Raw genomic sequence first — 14,780 nt, forward strand, 5'->3', positions numbered from 1 at the left:
TCTCTGTGTAGCCCTGGCTGTCCTGGAACTCACTCTGTAGACCAGGCTGTCCTTGAACTCAGAAACCCGCCTGCTTCTGCCTCCCAAGTGCTAGGATTAAAGGCGTATGCCACCACCGCCCGGCTAGGCTCATTCATTCTTGATGAAGAGTCCTTTGCCAGCTTGGAAGCTCCAGGGTGTCACCTGTCTTTGTGACGCACAGACATGTGTGGCCCAACTCACCTTTTTTAAAAGCTGTGACAAATTCCCGGAGAGTGTCTGAATCAAACTCCTCTGGCTCCATGGCAAACTTCTTCCCACTCTCATCTAGGATGGCTGCGTTGACATCCTCTCCACTCTCACTGAGCCCCAGGTCCTTCACCTCTGTGGCATAGTCCTCCTCGTCAGCAATGGCGAAGGTGTACTCAGGGAAGTCCTTGGCCACCTCTAGGACTTTGTTACGCCAGAACTGAGTGGCTGAAACAGACCCAGGCTGTGAACTGAGTGGCTAAGCAGAGTAACTGTCCTGCCCTAGACTAGGCTTCACTTCTTTTTTTTTTTTTTTTTTTTTTTTTTTTTTTTTTGGTTTTTTTGAGACAGGGTTTCTCTCTGTAGCCCCGGCTGTCCCGGTACTCACTCTGTAGACCAGGCTGGCCTCGAACTCGGAAATCCGCCTGCCTCTGCCTCCCAAGTGCTAGGATTAAAGGCGTGCGCCACCACCGCCATGCCACTTCTTTTTTTTAATCATCTATTTTCTTTTTGTTGTTTAATTTTTATTATACTATACATAGTATATATATGTGTGGAGGTCTGGGAACAACTTGTGGGAACTGATTCTCTGTCTACCACGTAGGTCCTAGGGATTGAACTCAGCTCCTCAGGATTAGCACTGAATGTTTTTACCTGTTGAGCCAACTCTCTACCCCTAGGTTTGACTCTTAACTCCCCTTTTACTAAACCAGGAAGGAAAAGGGGTACTATAAGGCTCAGAACTCAAAATCCTATGGTAGAGGCAAAAAATATGCCCACACTACTGACTTTAAGAACCTTAGAGCAAGATTTCTAAAAGTGGTAGCCCCCACCCTTCAAAGGTGTTGGTAGGGTCTCTCACCAGCTCTGTAATCAAAGCTGAAGTCCACACTGTAGTATACAACCACCAGGGGGCGTTTGCTGTACCGCTTAGCATCATTAGAGGTCTTTCGATGGCCCACCAGGGGCAAGGCATGTTTCACCACATAGTCCTTAATGGCTGATGCCTCTGTGGAGCCCTGTTTCAAAGAGGGCATAGATGAGAGCAAACACAATGAAAAAGTTTTAGCTAATATGCCTTCAGAACAGGAGGGCCAGGTGAGCTCACTCACCCCATCCAATCACACGGTTTCTCCTGACTAGAACTCCGAACCCAATGGAAAAAGCTTAAGGGTCTTAAACAGTGACTACAATGGACTGAATCATGTGGGTCTTTCCATCTTCAGCTAACTGATCTTCACAAGAGCCCCGAGGCCCCTTTTATAGATGACAAGGTGAGATAAAACTCCAGCTAATAAGTGACCAGGCAAAGCACAGTAACTGGCTACAAGAAGCCACACCTTTAATCTTCGGATTGTATTGATACACCACTGAGCCCACCTCTTTTCTCTGGGGGCTGTGTGCTGAGGTCACAGCATTCAGACAAACAGCTGTGCTTAACGAGGCTCAATGGTGGACTCATTTAATGATGGTCCATATGGTTCTTCCAGTGAGATGCTTCATAAGCATCAAGGGAACCCAAGTCTACATGGCACCTAAAATATGTGTCAGAGTGACAGTTTCTAAGGGGACACAGAACTCAGATTTTGGAGACTGGAGGTCACCAGGGTTCACACTTAAGACTCAAATCAAGTCCTTTCCAGATACTGTCTCTCAATCACCAAGAGTAGGTCCAGCCCACTTTATAGCTGCAGAAACTTGTACAAGCTTATTAACCCACATTCCCAAAGTCCTACACTTGTCATACAGCAGACAGCACAATGAGAACCCAGGGTTCCTTGTGTAGACGGGGAAGTCAGGGAGCAGATGGCACACAGCGCTGAAAGTAGCAGTGCAGAGGGCAAGGTTCAAAGAGGGCCTGTTCTGATGTCAGTGGGTGTGTTGAATGCACTACAAAAGCAAGCAAAGAAGCCCTGGAAGCTGCAATAAGGCATAAGCTTTGGGTCCAGGTAGAAAGGATCAGATGAAGTCTTTTATCACCATCACCTGAGACAAGGTTCACTCAGGGAGCAAACTCAAGAGCACGGCAGCAGTGACGAGCTCACTCACCCCAGACTAGACTACAGGGAGCTTAACCTTGTAACCTTTCTGGGCTAAGTGTCCCTTCAAGAATGTGCTGGATTGCTAGGACAGTATGGCCTCTAAGCCCAGCATTCCAAAGGCAGAGGCAAGGGAATCTCTGTGAATTCAAGGCCAACCTGTTCTATATAGTGAGTTCCAGAAAAACCAGAGATACATTTTGAGACCTTATTTCAAGAAAAATTTTAAACAGTAACATACCAATATGACTCTTGGCAAGCCCCTGGGTATAGACGACTATCCTTTCCTTTTAAAATAAACTTCATCTCAAAATCTCAAAAACCAACCAACCAACCAGCCAGCCAGCCAGACAACCAATCAACCAACCAGCCACCCAGCCAAAAATCAACCAACCAACCAGTGATCTGGGCCCTTCCCTGGGAGCACACACATATGCTAGGGCTGTGTGTGACCATGAGGGTCCACAGCCCCCTGGAATCCCCCTGGATCACATGGTCTATGACTGAAGGGGTGGTGGCAACACTGAGTCCAGGGAAGAGGGTCCTAAGCCTTGCACAGTAAAGGAACCAATGGGTACACAGACCATAACAGGAATGAGACGGGTGAGGGCCAAATTTACACAGGGCACTGTGGTTTTTCTGGAAACGTGTGGTGTTTTGCGTAAGACGGGGCCCCACAGGCTAATGTATTTGAACACGGCATCATGGAATGACATTACTTGAGAGGGATTAGTCATTGAGGCCTTGATGGAGGAAGTTTACCACTGGGGCTTTGGGATTTCAAAAGCTCAGGCCGGGCCTAGTGTCTGTCTCTTCCTGCTGTCTTTGGATACAGATGTAGACCTCTAAGGCTCTTCTCTAGCACATCTGCTTACATGCTGCCATGCTCTCTGCCATGAAAAAAATGGACTAAGCCCCTGAAACTATAAGCCAGCCCAAGTTTAAGAGCTGCCTTGGTTGTGGGGTCTCTTCAAGCAACAGAACACTGACCAAGACAGAGTTTCATAGCTGCCCACTGGTGTTGACTGCTTCCCTTCCCCCAATTCTTTCTTTCCTCTGGGTCTTGTGCCACTGGAGGTGTTATGGCTCCTCAGGGGAGACAGAATGCAGTTCATGATGGGGTCTCCAAGTATCGTTCTCCTCAGAACCAGAAGGGATGACTTCAGAGGATCTCTGGTCCTCCAGCTGGAATAAAAGGTTCCTTGGAGTTCCAATCTGACCAGAACAGCCAAAGTGTTATAGTTCTCCAAAAGAAAGCCTGTTCAAGGCAGGTAGCAGCGGTCTCTCCTGCTACCAAAGCAACACGAACAGTGGCAAGAAACAGAACCACAGCCAGAGTGGCTAGCAGGAAGTATGCAGACAGACAGAGTGGCAGTGGCAAGCAAGGTGTGGAGATGGAGAGGCACAAGCCTAGCCTGCTGGGCGGATCCAAGGCCCAGCGATGAATGCTTCATCGTCAAGACAGAAAACTCTTCCCCAGAGTGTTACAGCTCAATAAAACAGCCACTCTCAGATGATTCTTGGTGAAGTAGCTCATGCACTTTATTCCATGTGGATAGGGACCTTACAAACATTTTGGGAGGAGGGTGGGATCCAGGGGTAAAAGCCTCCCTTTGGCTCAGTCTAAGATGTTAGGGGATGCTCCATTTGCATGGGGAAGGTAGGTCTCCAGGTATTGTCCTAAATGACCGACTGTCATGGCCCTCTTATGTATTTCAGGACAGGTAGAGCTTGAGAGGGAGCTACCCCCATCCCTACCATTCTCATTCCTAAGATTTCCCAGGGTTTTGGTCTTGCTCAACCTTACCAGTTCTTCTGTCTGGTGGCACTTGCCCCACAGGGTCTCATAAGGACCCAGAGCCCAAACACCAGGAGTTTCAGCACAATGAGACCAGCATCATCAGGAAAAAATACAATACAACTATTCTCCTATCCTGTGCATACTTTCTCCTATGCTCCTATCCTGTGCCCTGAAGCTTAAGAGCAGGGTGAGAAGCAAAGGTTGGGAAAGGAGGTTTGAATACAAAGGAGTGGAACTCTTCCACAGAATTAGAATAAGAGGTTTGGCCTTTCTGGATGAGGTGTGTCACTGGGGGGGTGGGTTTTAAGACTTTGACAGTTCTTTTTTTTTTTCCTTCTTTTTTTGTTTTTTTGAGACAGGATTTCTCTGTATAGCTCTGGCTGTCCTGGAACTCACTCTGTAGACCAGGCTGGCCTTGAACTCAGAAACCTGCCTGCCTCTGCCTCCCAAGTGCTTGGATTAAGGCGAGACTTTGACAGTCCTTGTATGCCAGGCCCAGTTTCTCTGCCTATGGATCAGGGTGTGCCTCTAGCAATGCTGCCATGCTTGCTGCCTCAAACCATGCTCCCTACCAGGATGATAATGGACTAAACCTCTAAAACCACAAGCCAGCCCAAGTTAAATACTTTCCTTTTTGAGAGTTGCTTTGATCATGGTATCTCTTTATAGCAATAGAACAGTGACTAAAATAAATAGCAATTAAATGAAAAAAAAAAAACCAACAAAAAAAACCAAAAAACAAAAAACCCATGACTAAGACAGGTATGCCACAACCTGTGGGCAAAGAAAATTCTCCAAAGTCCAGATGCTGTGCATGTAGAGTGCCCACGAACTGGCACAGCCTAGGATGCTTCACACCTCTGAAGTGTCCTCACTCACCTGAACATCCATCATGTGGATCCTGGGCTCATACTTCGACTGGAACTTCTCAGGCTGTACCAGCACCAACTTCCCCAGGGAAACTTTCAGGAACTTAGCTATTTCAGTGCTGAAAGTGTGGTGAAACTTGTAATCTTCTCTCAGGTTGTTAGCTAACAAATTAACAGAATAGATTAAAAGGATTAACAGTTTTATGACCCGAAGAGTATAAATGCTACTGTAAACTCTGAATGGACAATATGCAGAGCTTTAAGCACACAAAGGAGCCTGTTTTTAAAGTCCGGCACAAATGTAATATCAAAGTCTTCCATCCTAGAATTTGTCAGTAATACAAAACCACATCCACAGAAATTTAGAACTATGTTTGGAGCAAATGTCTCCTTTTAAACTGGAACTAGGGTCGACAGTACCTCTCAGAGAACACACAAGTACCACACATTCCTATGACTTTACACTGAGGCCTCATACCTAGTGCCCTTCACAGAGGTTTTGAGCTCTTATCCTGAGATTAAGAAAACTCTGTACCTAGCCAAGTCCTTGGCTAGGCTGGACTTTCTCTGGGTAAATTCTTCCTGATTGATTAGTCAAGAACAGATGATAGTTAACTAACCAATGAAGACCAAAGAAACATGAATTAAACTGAGTTCTTCTCTAAAGTTTTGACAAAACACCAGACTGAGCTGGGTATAGCTCCTATCTTTAACCCCAGCACCTGGGAGGCAGAGGTAGGCAGATCTCTGTGAGTCTGAGGCTAGTCTGGTCTATAGAGTAAAAACGAGGCTACACAGAGAGATTCCGTCTGAAAACAAACAAATAAATCACCAGCCTGAATTGAAAGTATACACAACCACTGCTACGTCACAGCACATGGCGACAAGGGACATGCTGAAAGGGCACTTAGTAACAAAGCAGTCTACACTTGTGCTGTGTGAAGGGGGAATGAGGAAAAGGTGGCAATGAGGATCCTAAAACATGCAAACACTGGCCTCTTGGAGTCAGTGTGTGACCACAGTTTTAGTTAACTAGCAGGAGCCAGGAGCCAGGCTCAAGCCAGAAGTGCTGTCACAAGGTCAGAGCTGTTCTTTCTAGGACAGGAAGAAGGCAAACAACTTGGATTAATGTGATTATGTGGGATGGGGAGACAGTGCAGCTGGTCTTACACATTTAGCATGTGATTAGACATTCTACCAACTCTGACAGCCACAAGGACCTGACCCACGGCCTCAGCCCAAGGCTGGAAAGCTTATTCCCACAGGTACTCCCATGGCTCTTCCATCAAGCATTCACTGAAGTTCTCTCATGTAAGGGCTGTTTTTGTGGTGCTAAAATTTGAGTCCAGGACCTCAAGCATACTAGACAAAAAACCCCAATCATTATACTAAATTTATGCTAAACAGCCTACATCCCCACAACCTCAGGAGTGTGACTGGGCACGCACTCACCAGCATCCTGATACTGCATGTAGGCCGGGTCACTGTCTCCCCGAAAGAGCCCAATGATGACTACATCATCTCCATCCTTCAGGAACTCCTGGACCTGCTTCAGGGTCAGAATCTCCTTTGAGGGAGGCCCAGACTGCTCAATCATGTAGTCAACAATTCCTAGGAGCAGAGCACACGTCTGAGGAAGGTCCTTGCAGCTGACCACATCCTCTAGCTCCCAGCTGTACAATGGACATCCCCTTTCCACACACTACGAGGAAGGGAGCAGCCATACCATATTTCTCTCGTGGGCCATTGTAGTCAAAAGGCCTTCCTTTGCGGAAAATCTTCAAAGTGGGGTATCCAGAGACATCAAACCTCTTAGCCAGGTCTGTCTGTTCAGTGGCATCAACTTTGGCTAAGGGAATTGGGGGAGAGCGCTTGCTGAGCTCCTTGGCAGCTTTCTCATATTCAGGGGCAAGTTTCTTGCAGTGTCCACACCTGCCAAAAGGAAGTCAATTCCATGAGGAATTTGTCCCAGGATGGATTCGTTTACCAGCTAAGTGGGGCACAGAGACCAATCCCATGGTCCTAAGGAACTCAGTTACAGCCAGCAAATCTTGGAATGTCTCCTAGATGAAAATGCCAAGAGAGGCCCCACAGACTCGCTAAATTGTTAGAACATGAGATTCCTGCCTTTGGCATTCACACCCTAGAGGCCTGTGTCTATAGACAGGAGCATAGCAAACTGGTGAAAGTAAGAAGAGGAAAAAAGCAAGAGAGTCAACATCCTAAGAAGGGAGAAGATTTCCTTAGGATCTGGGGGTTGTCAACAATATAAATCAGGAATGGCTCCACCGACAAGGTGACAGCTAATGGTTTTTTAGCCTTTATCTACTATCAAGAATAGACATGGCGGGCTGGCGAGATAGCTCAGCGGGCAAGAGCACTGACTGCTCTTCTGAAGGTCCTGAGTTCGAATCCCAGCAATCACATGGTGGCTCACAACCACTCGTAATGAGATCTGACACCCTCTTCTGGTGTGTCTGAAAACAGCTGCAGCAAATTACACCAGAGCGGGCCGGCAGAGGTCCTGAGTCCAACACAGCAACACACATGATGGCTCACAATCATCTATACAGCTACAGTGTACTCATACACATAAAATAAATAAAATAAATCTTTAAAAAAAAAAAAAAGAATAGACATGGCAACAGATTAGCTGGATTCAGGGGCTGAGAGAGGTAACAATGTCAACAAAGACAGGATTAGAGCATAACAAATTCTTAGCCTACAAACCAGAACAGGAGATGAACAAGAGACTATGGCTAACCCAGACTGTGTAGGGTCAGAGCAGCAGAAGAGCACATGCCTATCGGACAGGCACAGGCACCAAGGTTTATTTAACCTTTGGCGGCACACATACCACCAAAGAAAATATAAATAAAGACATAAAATAGACAATCTACACCATGAGACCCTGACGACTTGTATCTGCTCTCAGGTTCTCAGGTCCTCCTAGTTAAATTAACATAAACGCTGTCTTCTTCAGGTCCTTGGGAAACTCAATTAATTAAGGGGTATACCCTGCAACATGTAAACTATCTGCAAGTAAAGGATACCGCTCTTCTTAGGGCCCATGAGCTTATGAGCTGCTTGATGAGCTTGCTCGGCTCACAGTTAGTGCACACAGCTCCTGAGAGGTCATGGTGGAGGTTGGAACCAAGTGTCTGCTCCCTGTCCCCCATTTGAATGCTTGGGCCCTATTTGATGATGCTGTTTGGAGAAGCTTCGAGGCTGTAACCTTGCTGGAAGAAGTATGTCACTAGAAGTGGGCTCTCAGAGTTAAAAGATTCGCACCATTTTCTAGTTGGTTCTCTCTGCTTCACTCTTGTGGGCCATCAGCTTCCTACCCCTGTTGCCAGGCCTGCACTCTGCCATCGTATGGTCTATTATCTCTCTGAAACCATAAGGCCACACAAACTCCTTCTTTTATAAGCTATCTCTGTCATGGTCTTTCCTCACAGCAAATAATGGTAACAGTCATAAACCAGAATGGGTAGGTGACCCACTAGTACAATGTCATGTCCCACCTACCATGTCAGGCCTCCTCTATAGCAATGTAAGGACTGGCATCTCTTTAGCACTGAAGTGGGGTGACAAAGGTGCCTCTGACTTATCTGCTCCCCAGTACACTACGTTATTTCCTTCCTTCTCCCCCAGTTCCTTTTCCTTTGGGCATCCCTTTGTGTTGTCATTTCATCTGTACACCCAACAATGGACAGAGAGAATGTTATCCAGAAAGCCACAGGTTTGGGTTCACATAAGGCCCTGCCTAAGCAGGACAAACTAGCTCCTTGCTATGCATCAGCCACAGCCTCTGCCTGCTGATTCTAACACAACAAACTTCTTTTCCTTGCTGACACTCTGGGGCCTCATCCATGCAGAGACTTGAGGGCACATTCATTCATTCATTTATTTATTTATTTGAGACAGGGGTTCTCTGTGTAATCCTGTCTTTCTTGGAACTCTCTCTGGAACCATAAGGCCACACAAATTGTGTAGAGCAGCTAGCCTCAAACTCCCAGAGATCCACCTGCCTCTGCCTCCCAAGTCCTGGGATTAAAGGCATGCCCCACCACTATTTTGCCCAGTGCTCATATCCACAATTCATAATTTAGTCTTTATTCTAGTTTAAGTGACCCATCCAGACAAATGCTAAGTCTGTTCAAAAAATCAGAGCCCCTGGCCAAGGAATGAAGAATTCACCAAGATGTTGCCAGAGATCATCTCCTGGGAAGTCCAGGGGCTCCCAGACTTTTATTCATCTCCCTACAAGTCTTTTCCATCCAGGTGTGGTAACACATGCTTGAATTCAACTCAGGAGGTTGAAGCAACAGGACTGTTCAAATTTGTAGGCCAACCTAGGCTACATAGCAAGGCTGTCTTAAGAAACAAAAAACCAAGATGGCTCAGAAGGTAACAGTGCTTGTCATGCAAGACTGACAACCTGAGTTCAATTCCCCAGAACAGAAATGGAAAGAGAGCAAGGATTCCACAAAGCTGTTCTCTTACTACCACACTCACGTTGTGACACATACACCTGTATACACTCACTTAGACACACACACTCTCACACACTCTCATACTCTCTCACACTCTCTCACACTCTTACACACACACATACTCTAATAATGAAGTTTAAAGTGAGGACTTACTCCCTTCCATATGCATTCCTCCCATGATTTCCCTTACAGTTCCAGATGCTGCCTCAACCTTGCTGGCTGTGCATTGCAACCCTTCACCAATGCTTAGCAGAGTTCTGAACACTCATTATCATAATATCATGAATCTGACTGTTAAACATACCATGGGGCATAGAACTCCACCAAAATGATGTCTGCATTATTTACGACATCGTCGAAGTTATCTTTAGTCAATGAAAGAGTGACTTCAGGTGGAGGTGTCCAATCAGGCTGGGAAACTTCTCTGACTTTGGCAACAATTTCTAAAAAAGAAAACAGAAAAACATGAGACTAAATGCATGACCGAGATGGACTTCTCGGCAACTGCTCCAACGTGTGCTGCCTCTCTCTAGGCTCCAATGCCTGCTGCCTCTGACTATGCTCCCCACCACCTCTGAAACCCTAAGCAAGGCCCCAGTTACCAATTAAACGTCTTTTCTAAGAGTTGCCATGGTCGTAGAGTCTCTTCACAAGATCAGAACAATAACTATGACAGATACATATTACGCAATCTTGCAACATGTATGAACTATTTACATGCTCAACCATGTACATCATGGCACCAGATCACAGGCATCACGAAATGTGAGCAAAAATCTAGAAAATTTCTAACAGTAGAAGCTCCTCCTGCTCGTGCTGCAGCAGACTCACCTGGGAAGTGTGCCTAGACAGACAAACGGGCCAAGCTGTGGAGCTAGCACAAGCAGTAGAATGTTGTTTGCTTAATCATATAACTTACTCTGGTTTGACCCCCAGCACAAGAAATAAGTAAAAATAAAAATAAAAAAAAAAATAAACGTGTGAGTCTTAGGGCAAGGAACTGTAAACTTTCCTCTTTACTACAAACATCACCAAGAGCCAAGGGGACCAATCTTCACAGGTTCACTATATAAACTGCCTGCTCCTGCCCACACCCAGAGGCCCTCAGCCAGTTTATCAGGAAACAACCATTTATTAAAATTCACTCAGAGGGAATGGCCAAGGGGATGAGGAGTCTACTCTAGCGCATGCTGCTCTAAAGGTTCCAAAGTAAGCCAGAAAGCCCGGTAAGAAAGCTGGGTGCCTATTACCTTGTTCTTCCTTTATATTTGTTCAAGTATGGGTGTGTATTCAAATGAGGGTGGGTAGACCGGCACACCAAGGACTTCAATTGTTAAGGCTTGTCCTTGGCTAAAGGCAACCTTTTGTAAGTGTGAGAGAATCCGTGTGTTTTCTTTTAAATGGATAAATGCAGGTATGGGGAGGTGAGAGGTCAACCTTGAGTGGTGTTCCTTAGGTATCATGTCCTGGAGCTCACCTTCCTGGGTCCTGGAGCCATCATAGTCAACAGCCTGTCCCTTCTTCAGGATCTTGATGGTGGGATAGCCACTCACATCAAATTTACTGGCCAACATGGATGCTGAAGTTGCATCAATCTTCGCAACAGGAATGGGAGGATCATTATCCTTCAAAGTACTGGCAATTTTCTCATATTCTGGAGCAAACTGCTTGCAGTGTCCACACCTGAGAAATTTAAGGAAGAAGAAAAAGAATCACCTGTATCCAGAGAGATTGAAATCCAACAAGACAGTCAAAAAACAGAGGCTTGCTGGGTGGTGGTGGCACACGCCTTTAATCCCAGCACTTGGGAGGCAGGGGCAGGCGAATTTCTGAGTTCGAGGCCAGCCTGGTCTACAGAGTGAGTTCCAGGACAGCCAGGGCTACACAGAGAAACCCTGTCTTGAAAAAACAAAAAAACAAAAAACAAAATACAAATAAACAAACAAAAAAAAACCAGAGGCTTTATGGGAAGACTTGTAGTTTAGATACCAGACACACAACAAATTGCTTTTGCAATTAAGAAAAAAAAAATAACTGAAATATAAAATAAAAATGAAACCTCAAAACTGCTAAAAGGAACACTTATCTTACAGAAAATAATGGTTAAATCACATATTAGATAAGTAATGTGAGACTACCTCAGAAGTGAAACAGAGAGCACATAGAAAGAAGAAAAAAGAACAGAAGGGACTATGAAATGCTAAACAGCACAAGAGAAGTAGGAGGGATTTAACAGTTCCTATGACGGAAGCATGAGGGGTAAAACAGGAAAAGAATTTGTATCTGCTTCCCCAGAGTTCTGTACAAGAGAACAAAAATAAGACAACAAAATCACCCCACGGTGAGAAGCCTGCACCTGGAGCTGCCTCTGCCAGCCTGTTTAGAAACTATGACTACCATTCTATGGTGAGGGCTGACTAAAGGCCACCTAATGCCAGCTGGAAGGGCTGAGTTTCCAATTCCCAACACTCTAACAGCAAGTTGAAGTCCTAGATATGGTGAGATGGCACAGCAGGTAAAAGTCACTTGCCACCGAGATTGAAGATCCCAGTTCTAGCTCCTGGATCCACAATGGTAGGAAAAGATGAGTCCTCCAAGTTGTCCTTACTTTTACAAGCATGCTATAGCACACACAAAAAATAAAATAATCAAAAATGTAATAATAATAATAATAATAATAATAATAATAATAATAATAATAAAAAATGGAAGAGCTGGAGCTCTTGTGGTCAGATCCTTCATTTCATCTGGGGCCTGGATGGCCTGAGGAGGTCAGCCACAGAACTGTCCAGCTGTGAGAGGTAAGGTGCTTACCATGGTGCGTAGAACTCCAGTAGCACTGTATCTTTGTCAGCCACAAAGTTATCAAAGTTCCCATCATTTAAGACCCAAACACCATTTTCTTCCTTAACTTCTAAGTCATCTTCATCTTCCTCGTCCTCCTCGTCCTCCTCATCCTCCTCGATGGGATCCTCTGTATCTGAAGCGTCTGACCAGAAAAGACTCATGCTGGTTAAGACACTCATGATGTTCTCCGTCACAGCTGTGCCAGAGGCCCAAACAAGCCTTAAAGCAAATCTCGGTGGCTGGATATCCTTACCCTGGAGAGAGATCCTCTTCCACCTCCATATACTACACAGCTACTTTACATTCCAAGCGGGGACAAGGATGGAGGATCGGCACACCGTGGAATCAAAGCCCACTAGCTGCCATTTTCTGGAATCTCAATAAACCTTTCCCAGTGACACTTTACCTGCCTGCTCCTCCAAATATGCAGATACCCAAGATTTACTCTCTGGGACGCACATAAATTCTACTTCTGAAAAAGCTGTGTCATTCCACTTCATATTCTTTAAAAATAGCCCACAGGGCTGCTCCCTCAGAAGACGGCTCAAAGGGAAACATGCTTTTCTTAGAAAGCCAGCCTTGAGTAATACTCTGAGAGGAAAAGACTTTGAAACAATGACAACTTTATAGACTTAGGGGACCAATGCGCATCAAATACACCTGAAAAATTATACTTTGTTGGAAGCAATTCCCCCCCACCCCCAGAATGCAAGAGAGTGTTATTGTGTTAACTTTTAAGTTGTTCTTTCCAAACTGCAGATACAACAAAGCATGAAACTCTGGGTCTCCCTGACTGGTTTCTCCGACGACTGTCATGGCAGTAAACAGATCTATGTGCAAAAAGCACACTATTCCTTTCACCCTGGAGCCAGAGTGTGTCAAAGGGCCAATTCTTTTTAGGGGCTCAGTCAAGAACACTGCCGGTTACTGTCTGGGACTGAGGGCACTTGAGGCCTAAAACCTGTTCCCAGGATCCTGGAACCCCTGAGACTTGTGGAACGTATTAGGTAACACAAAGCTGGCTCTATAATTGTGGGTGCATGGAGACCCCCTGTGTTTCACCCACAGGTCCCTCACACTGCTCTTCCACAACTCTGAAGCTCTGACCATTATTAACGGACTTTACCAACCTGCAAAATCATTACAAAAATCCTAGCTCCGCCTCATCTCTACTACTCATATCTTACTCACTTCGCCCCACTTTACAACATCCTTCCCTGCCTCACACATCCTTTCCTCAACTGAGGCCTACATTCTTCTTTTGTTAGAGGTAAGAAAAATAGCTTTAATATCCCCACTTTCAGAGTAAAAACCAAGCCAGCTCGTGCTTCTCTTGCCCACTGCTACCTCCTTCTGAGCACCATCAAAACAGGTGTTAAGGACAGAGAGATTAGGGGGACAGGCTTTCAGGTATTCAGGAGGAGCAGAGTAGAGAGGCTGTGGGTCCCCGATTGAGTCTGACATTTGACAGCACAAAGTAGCTATTTATTGCATGGCTCCATGCCTCGGACTGGGGAGCCTTGGTGAGCCCTCAGCCCGCGGTAGAAGTCACGGTCCCGGTAACAAGGTAGGTAAGATATATGTTTTCTGGACAACTCCCTAGGGAACAGAGGACAGCTTCCTCAACAAGGGCTTGTTCACACCTTTCCAGAATGCTCAGGAACTGGGGAAACGGGAAGGACATACATGCCACACAAAATACAACAATCCTCTGCTCTGCAGCACTCAAAAACTGGTGCCTGGTCTACTGACATACTTCTTTGAGGGAACCAGAATTAAGTCATAATACACAATTTGCTGATACTGATTAAAGCTGAGTGGCTGCTGTTCCGGAGAGCTGTTGATCTTAGTCCCTTACACTCAATCTGAATTCAACAGGCCGAATCCACTCTCAATTTTGACTGACAATCCACACCATATGGACTGGTATTCATAGCAACCAGTCCTTTGGAACCCTCAATATTTCACACTAAGTTCACTAAGCTCAATGCTGCTGGTACTTCAAGAGCTTTGCCTACGGGAAGCACCTACAGGCCCATGCCAGGGCTTCATGTCTGTTACACAAGCCACTAATCACAGCAGCTTTCTAAAAGACAAACTGAATACTTTCCACTCCCTAAATGACCTGCTGGATGCAAGGATGCAGCTTCTGCCTAGTGGCCACCTCATCTGTGCATTTAGGAGGCTGGAGGAGCTAGGTAGGGTTTATGGTCATCCACACCCATCCTGGCTGCAGGCTATTTGTTCTAGTCAGGGACTAGAGAAAGCATTATGAGATTTTGTCCCCTTTTCAAGCTAGGGAACATGGCTAGGAGAGGAAGGGAATCCTGACTTATGTGTACAATGAAAATAACCCAGCCTGGTGGCGGCGGCCATATCTTTAATCCCAGCACTCAGGAGGCAGAGACTGGTGGATCTCTGAGTTCAAGGCCAGCCTGATCTACAGAGTGAGTTCCAAGACAGTCTCAGGGCTACACAGAGAACTCCAATCTCAAAAAAA

General features: G+C 45.7%; 1 protein-coding gene across 1 annotated transcript in view; it reads right to left on the reverse strand.

Annotated features, from left to right (window-relative positions):
• The window catches only part of Pdia4 (protein disulfide isomerase family A member 4), a 19,678-nt gene that overhangs the window by 1,905 nt on the left and 2,993 nt on the right, over positions 1-14,780 (reverse strand). Inside the window, exons 2-9 of the mRNA XM_031381729.1 lie at positions 12,248-12,422; positions 10,911-11,116; positions 9,738-9,876; positions 6,664-6,869; positions 6,390-6,548; positions 4,948-5,099; positions 1,091-1,247; positions 223-456 (exon numbers count right to left, since the gene is read on the reverse strand). Of these exons, the coding sequence (XP_031237589.1) occupies positions 223-456; positions 1,091-1,247; positions 4,948-5,099; positions 6,390-6,548; positions 6,664-6,869; positions 9,738-9,876; positions 10,911-11,116; positions 12,248-12,422 (1,428 nt within the window). The remainder of the gene's footprint in view (positions 1-222; positions 457-1,090; positions 1,248-4,947; positions 5,100-6,389; positions 6,549-6,663; positions 6,870-9,737; positions 9,877-10,910; positions 11,117-12,247; positions 12,423-14,780) is intronic.

The sequence above is a fragment of the Mastomys coucha genome, unplaced genomic scaffold (genome assembly GCF_008632895.1).
Source record: "Mastomys coucha isolate ucsf_1 unplaced genomic scaffold, UCSF_Mcou_1 pScaffold20, whole genome shotgun sequence".
NCBI lineage: Eukaryota > Metazoa > Chordata > Mammalia > Rodentia > Muridae > Mastomys > Mastomys coucha.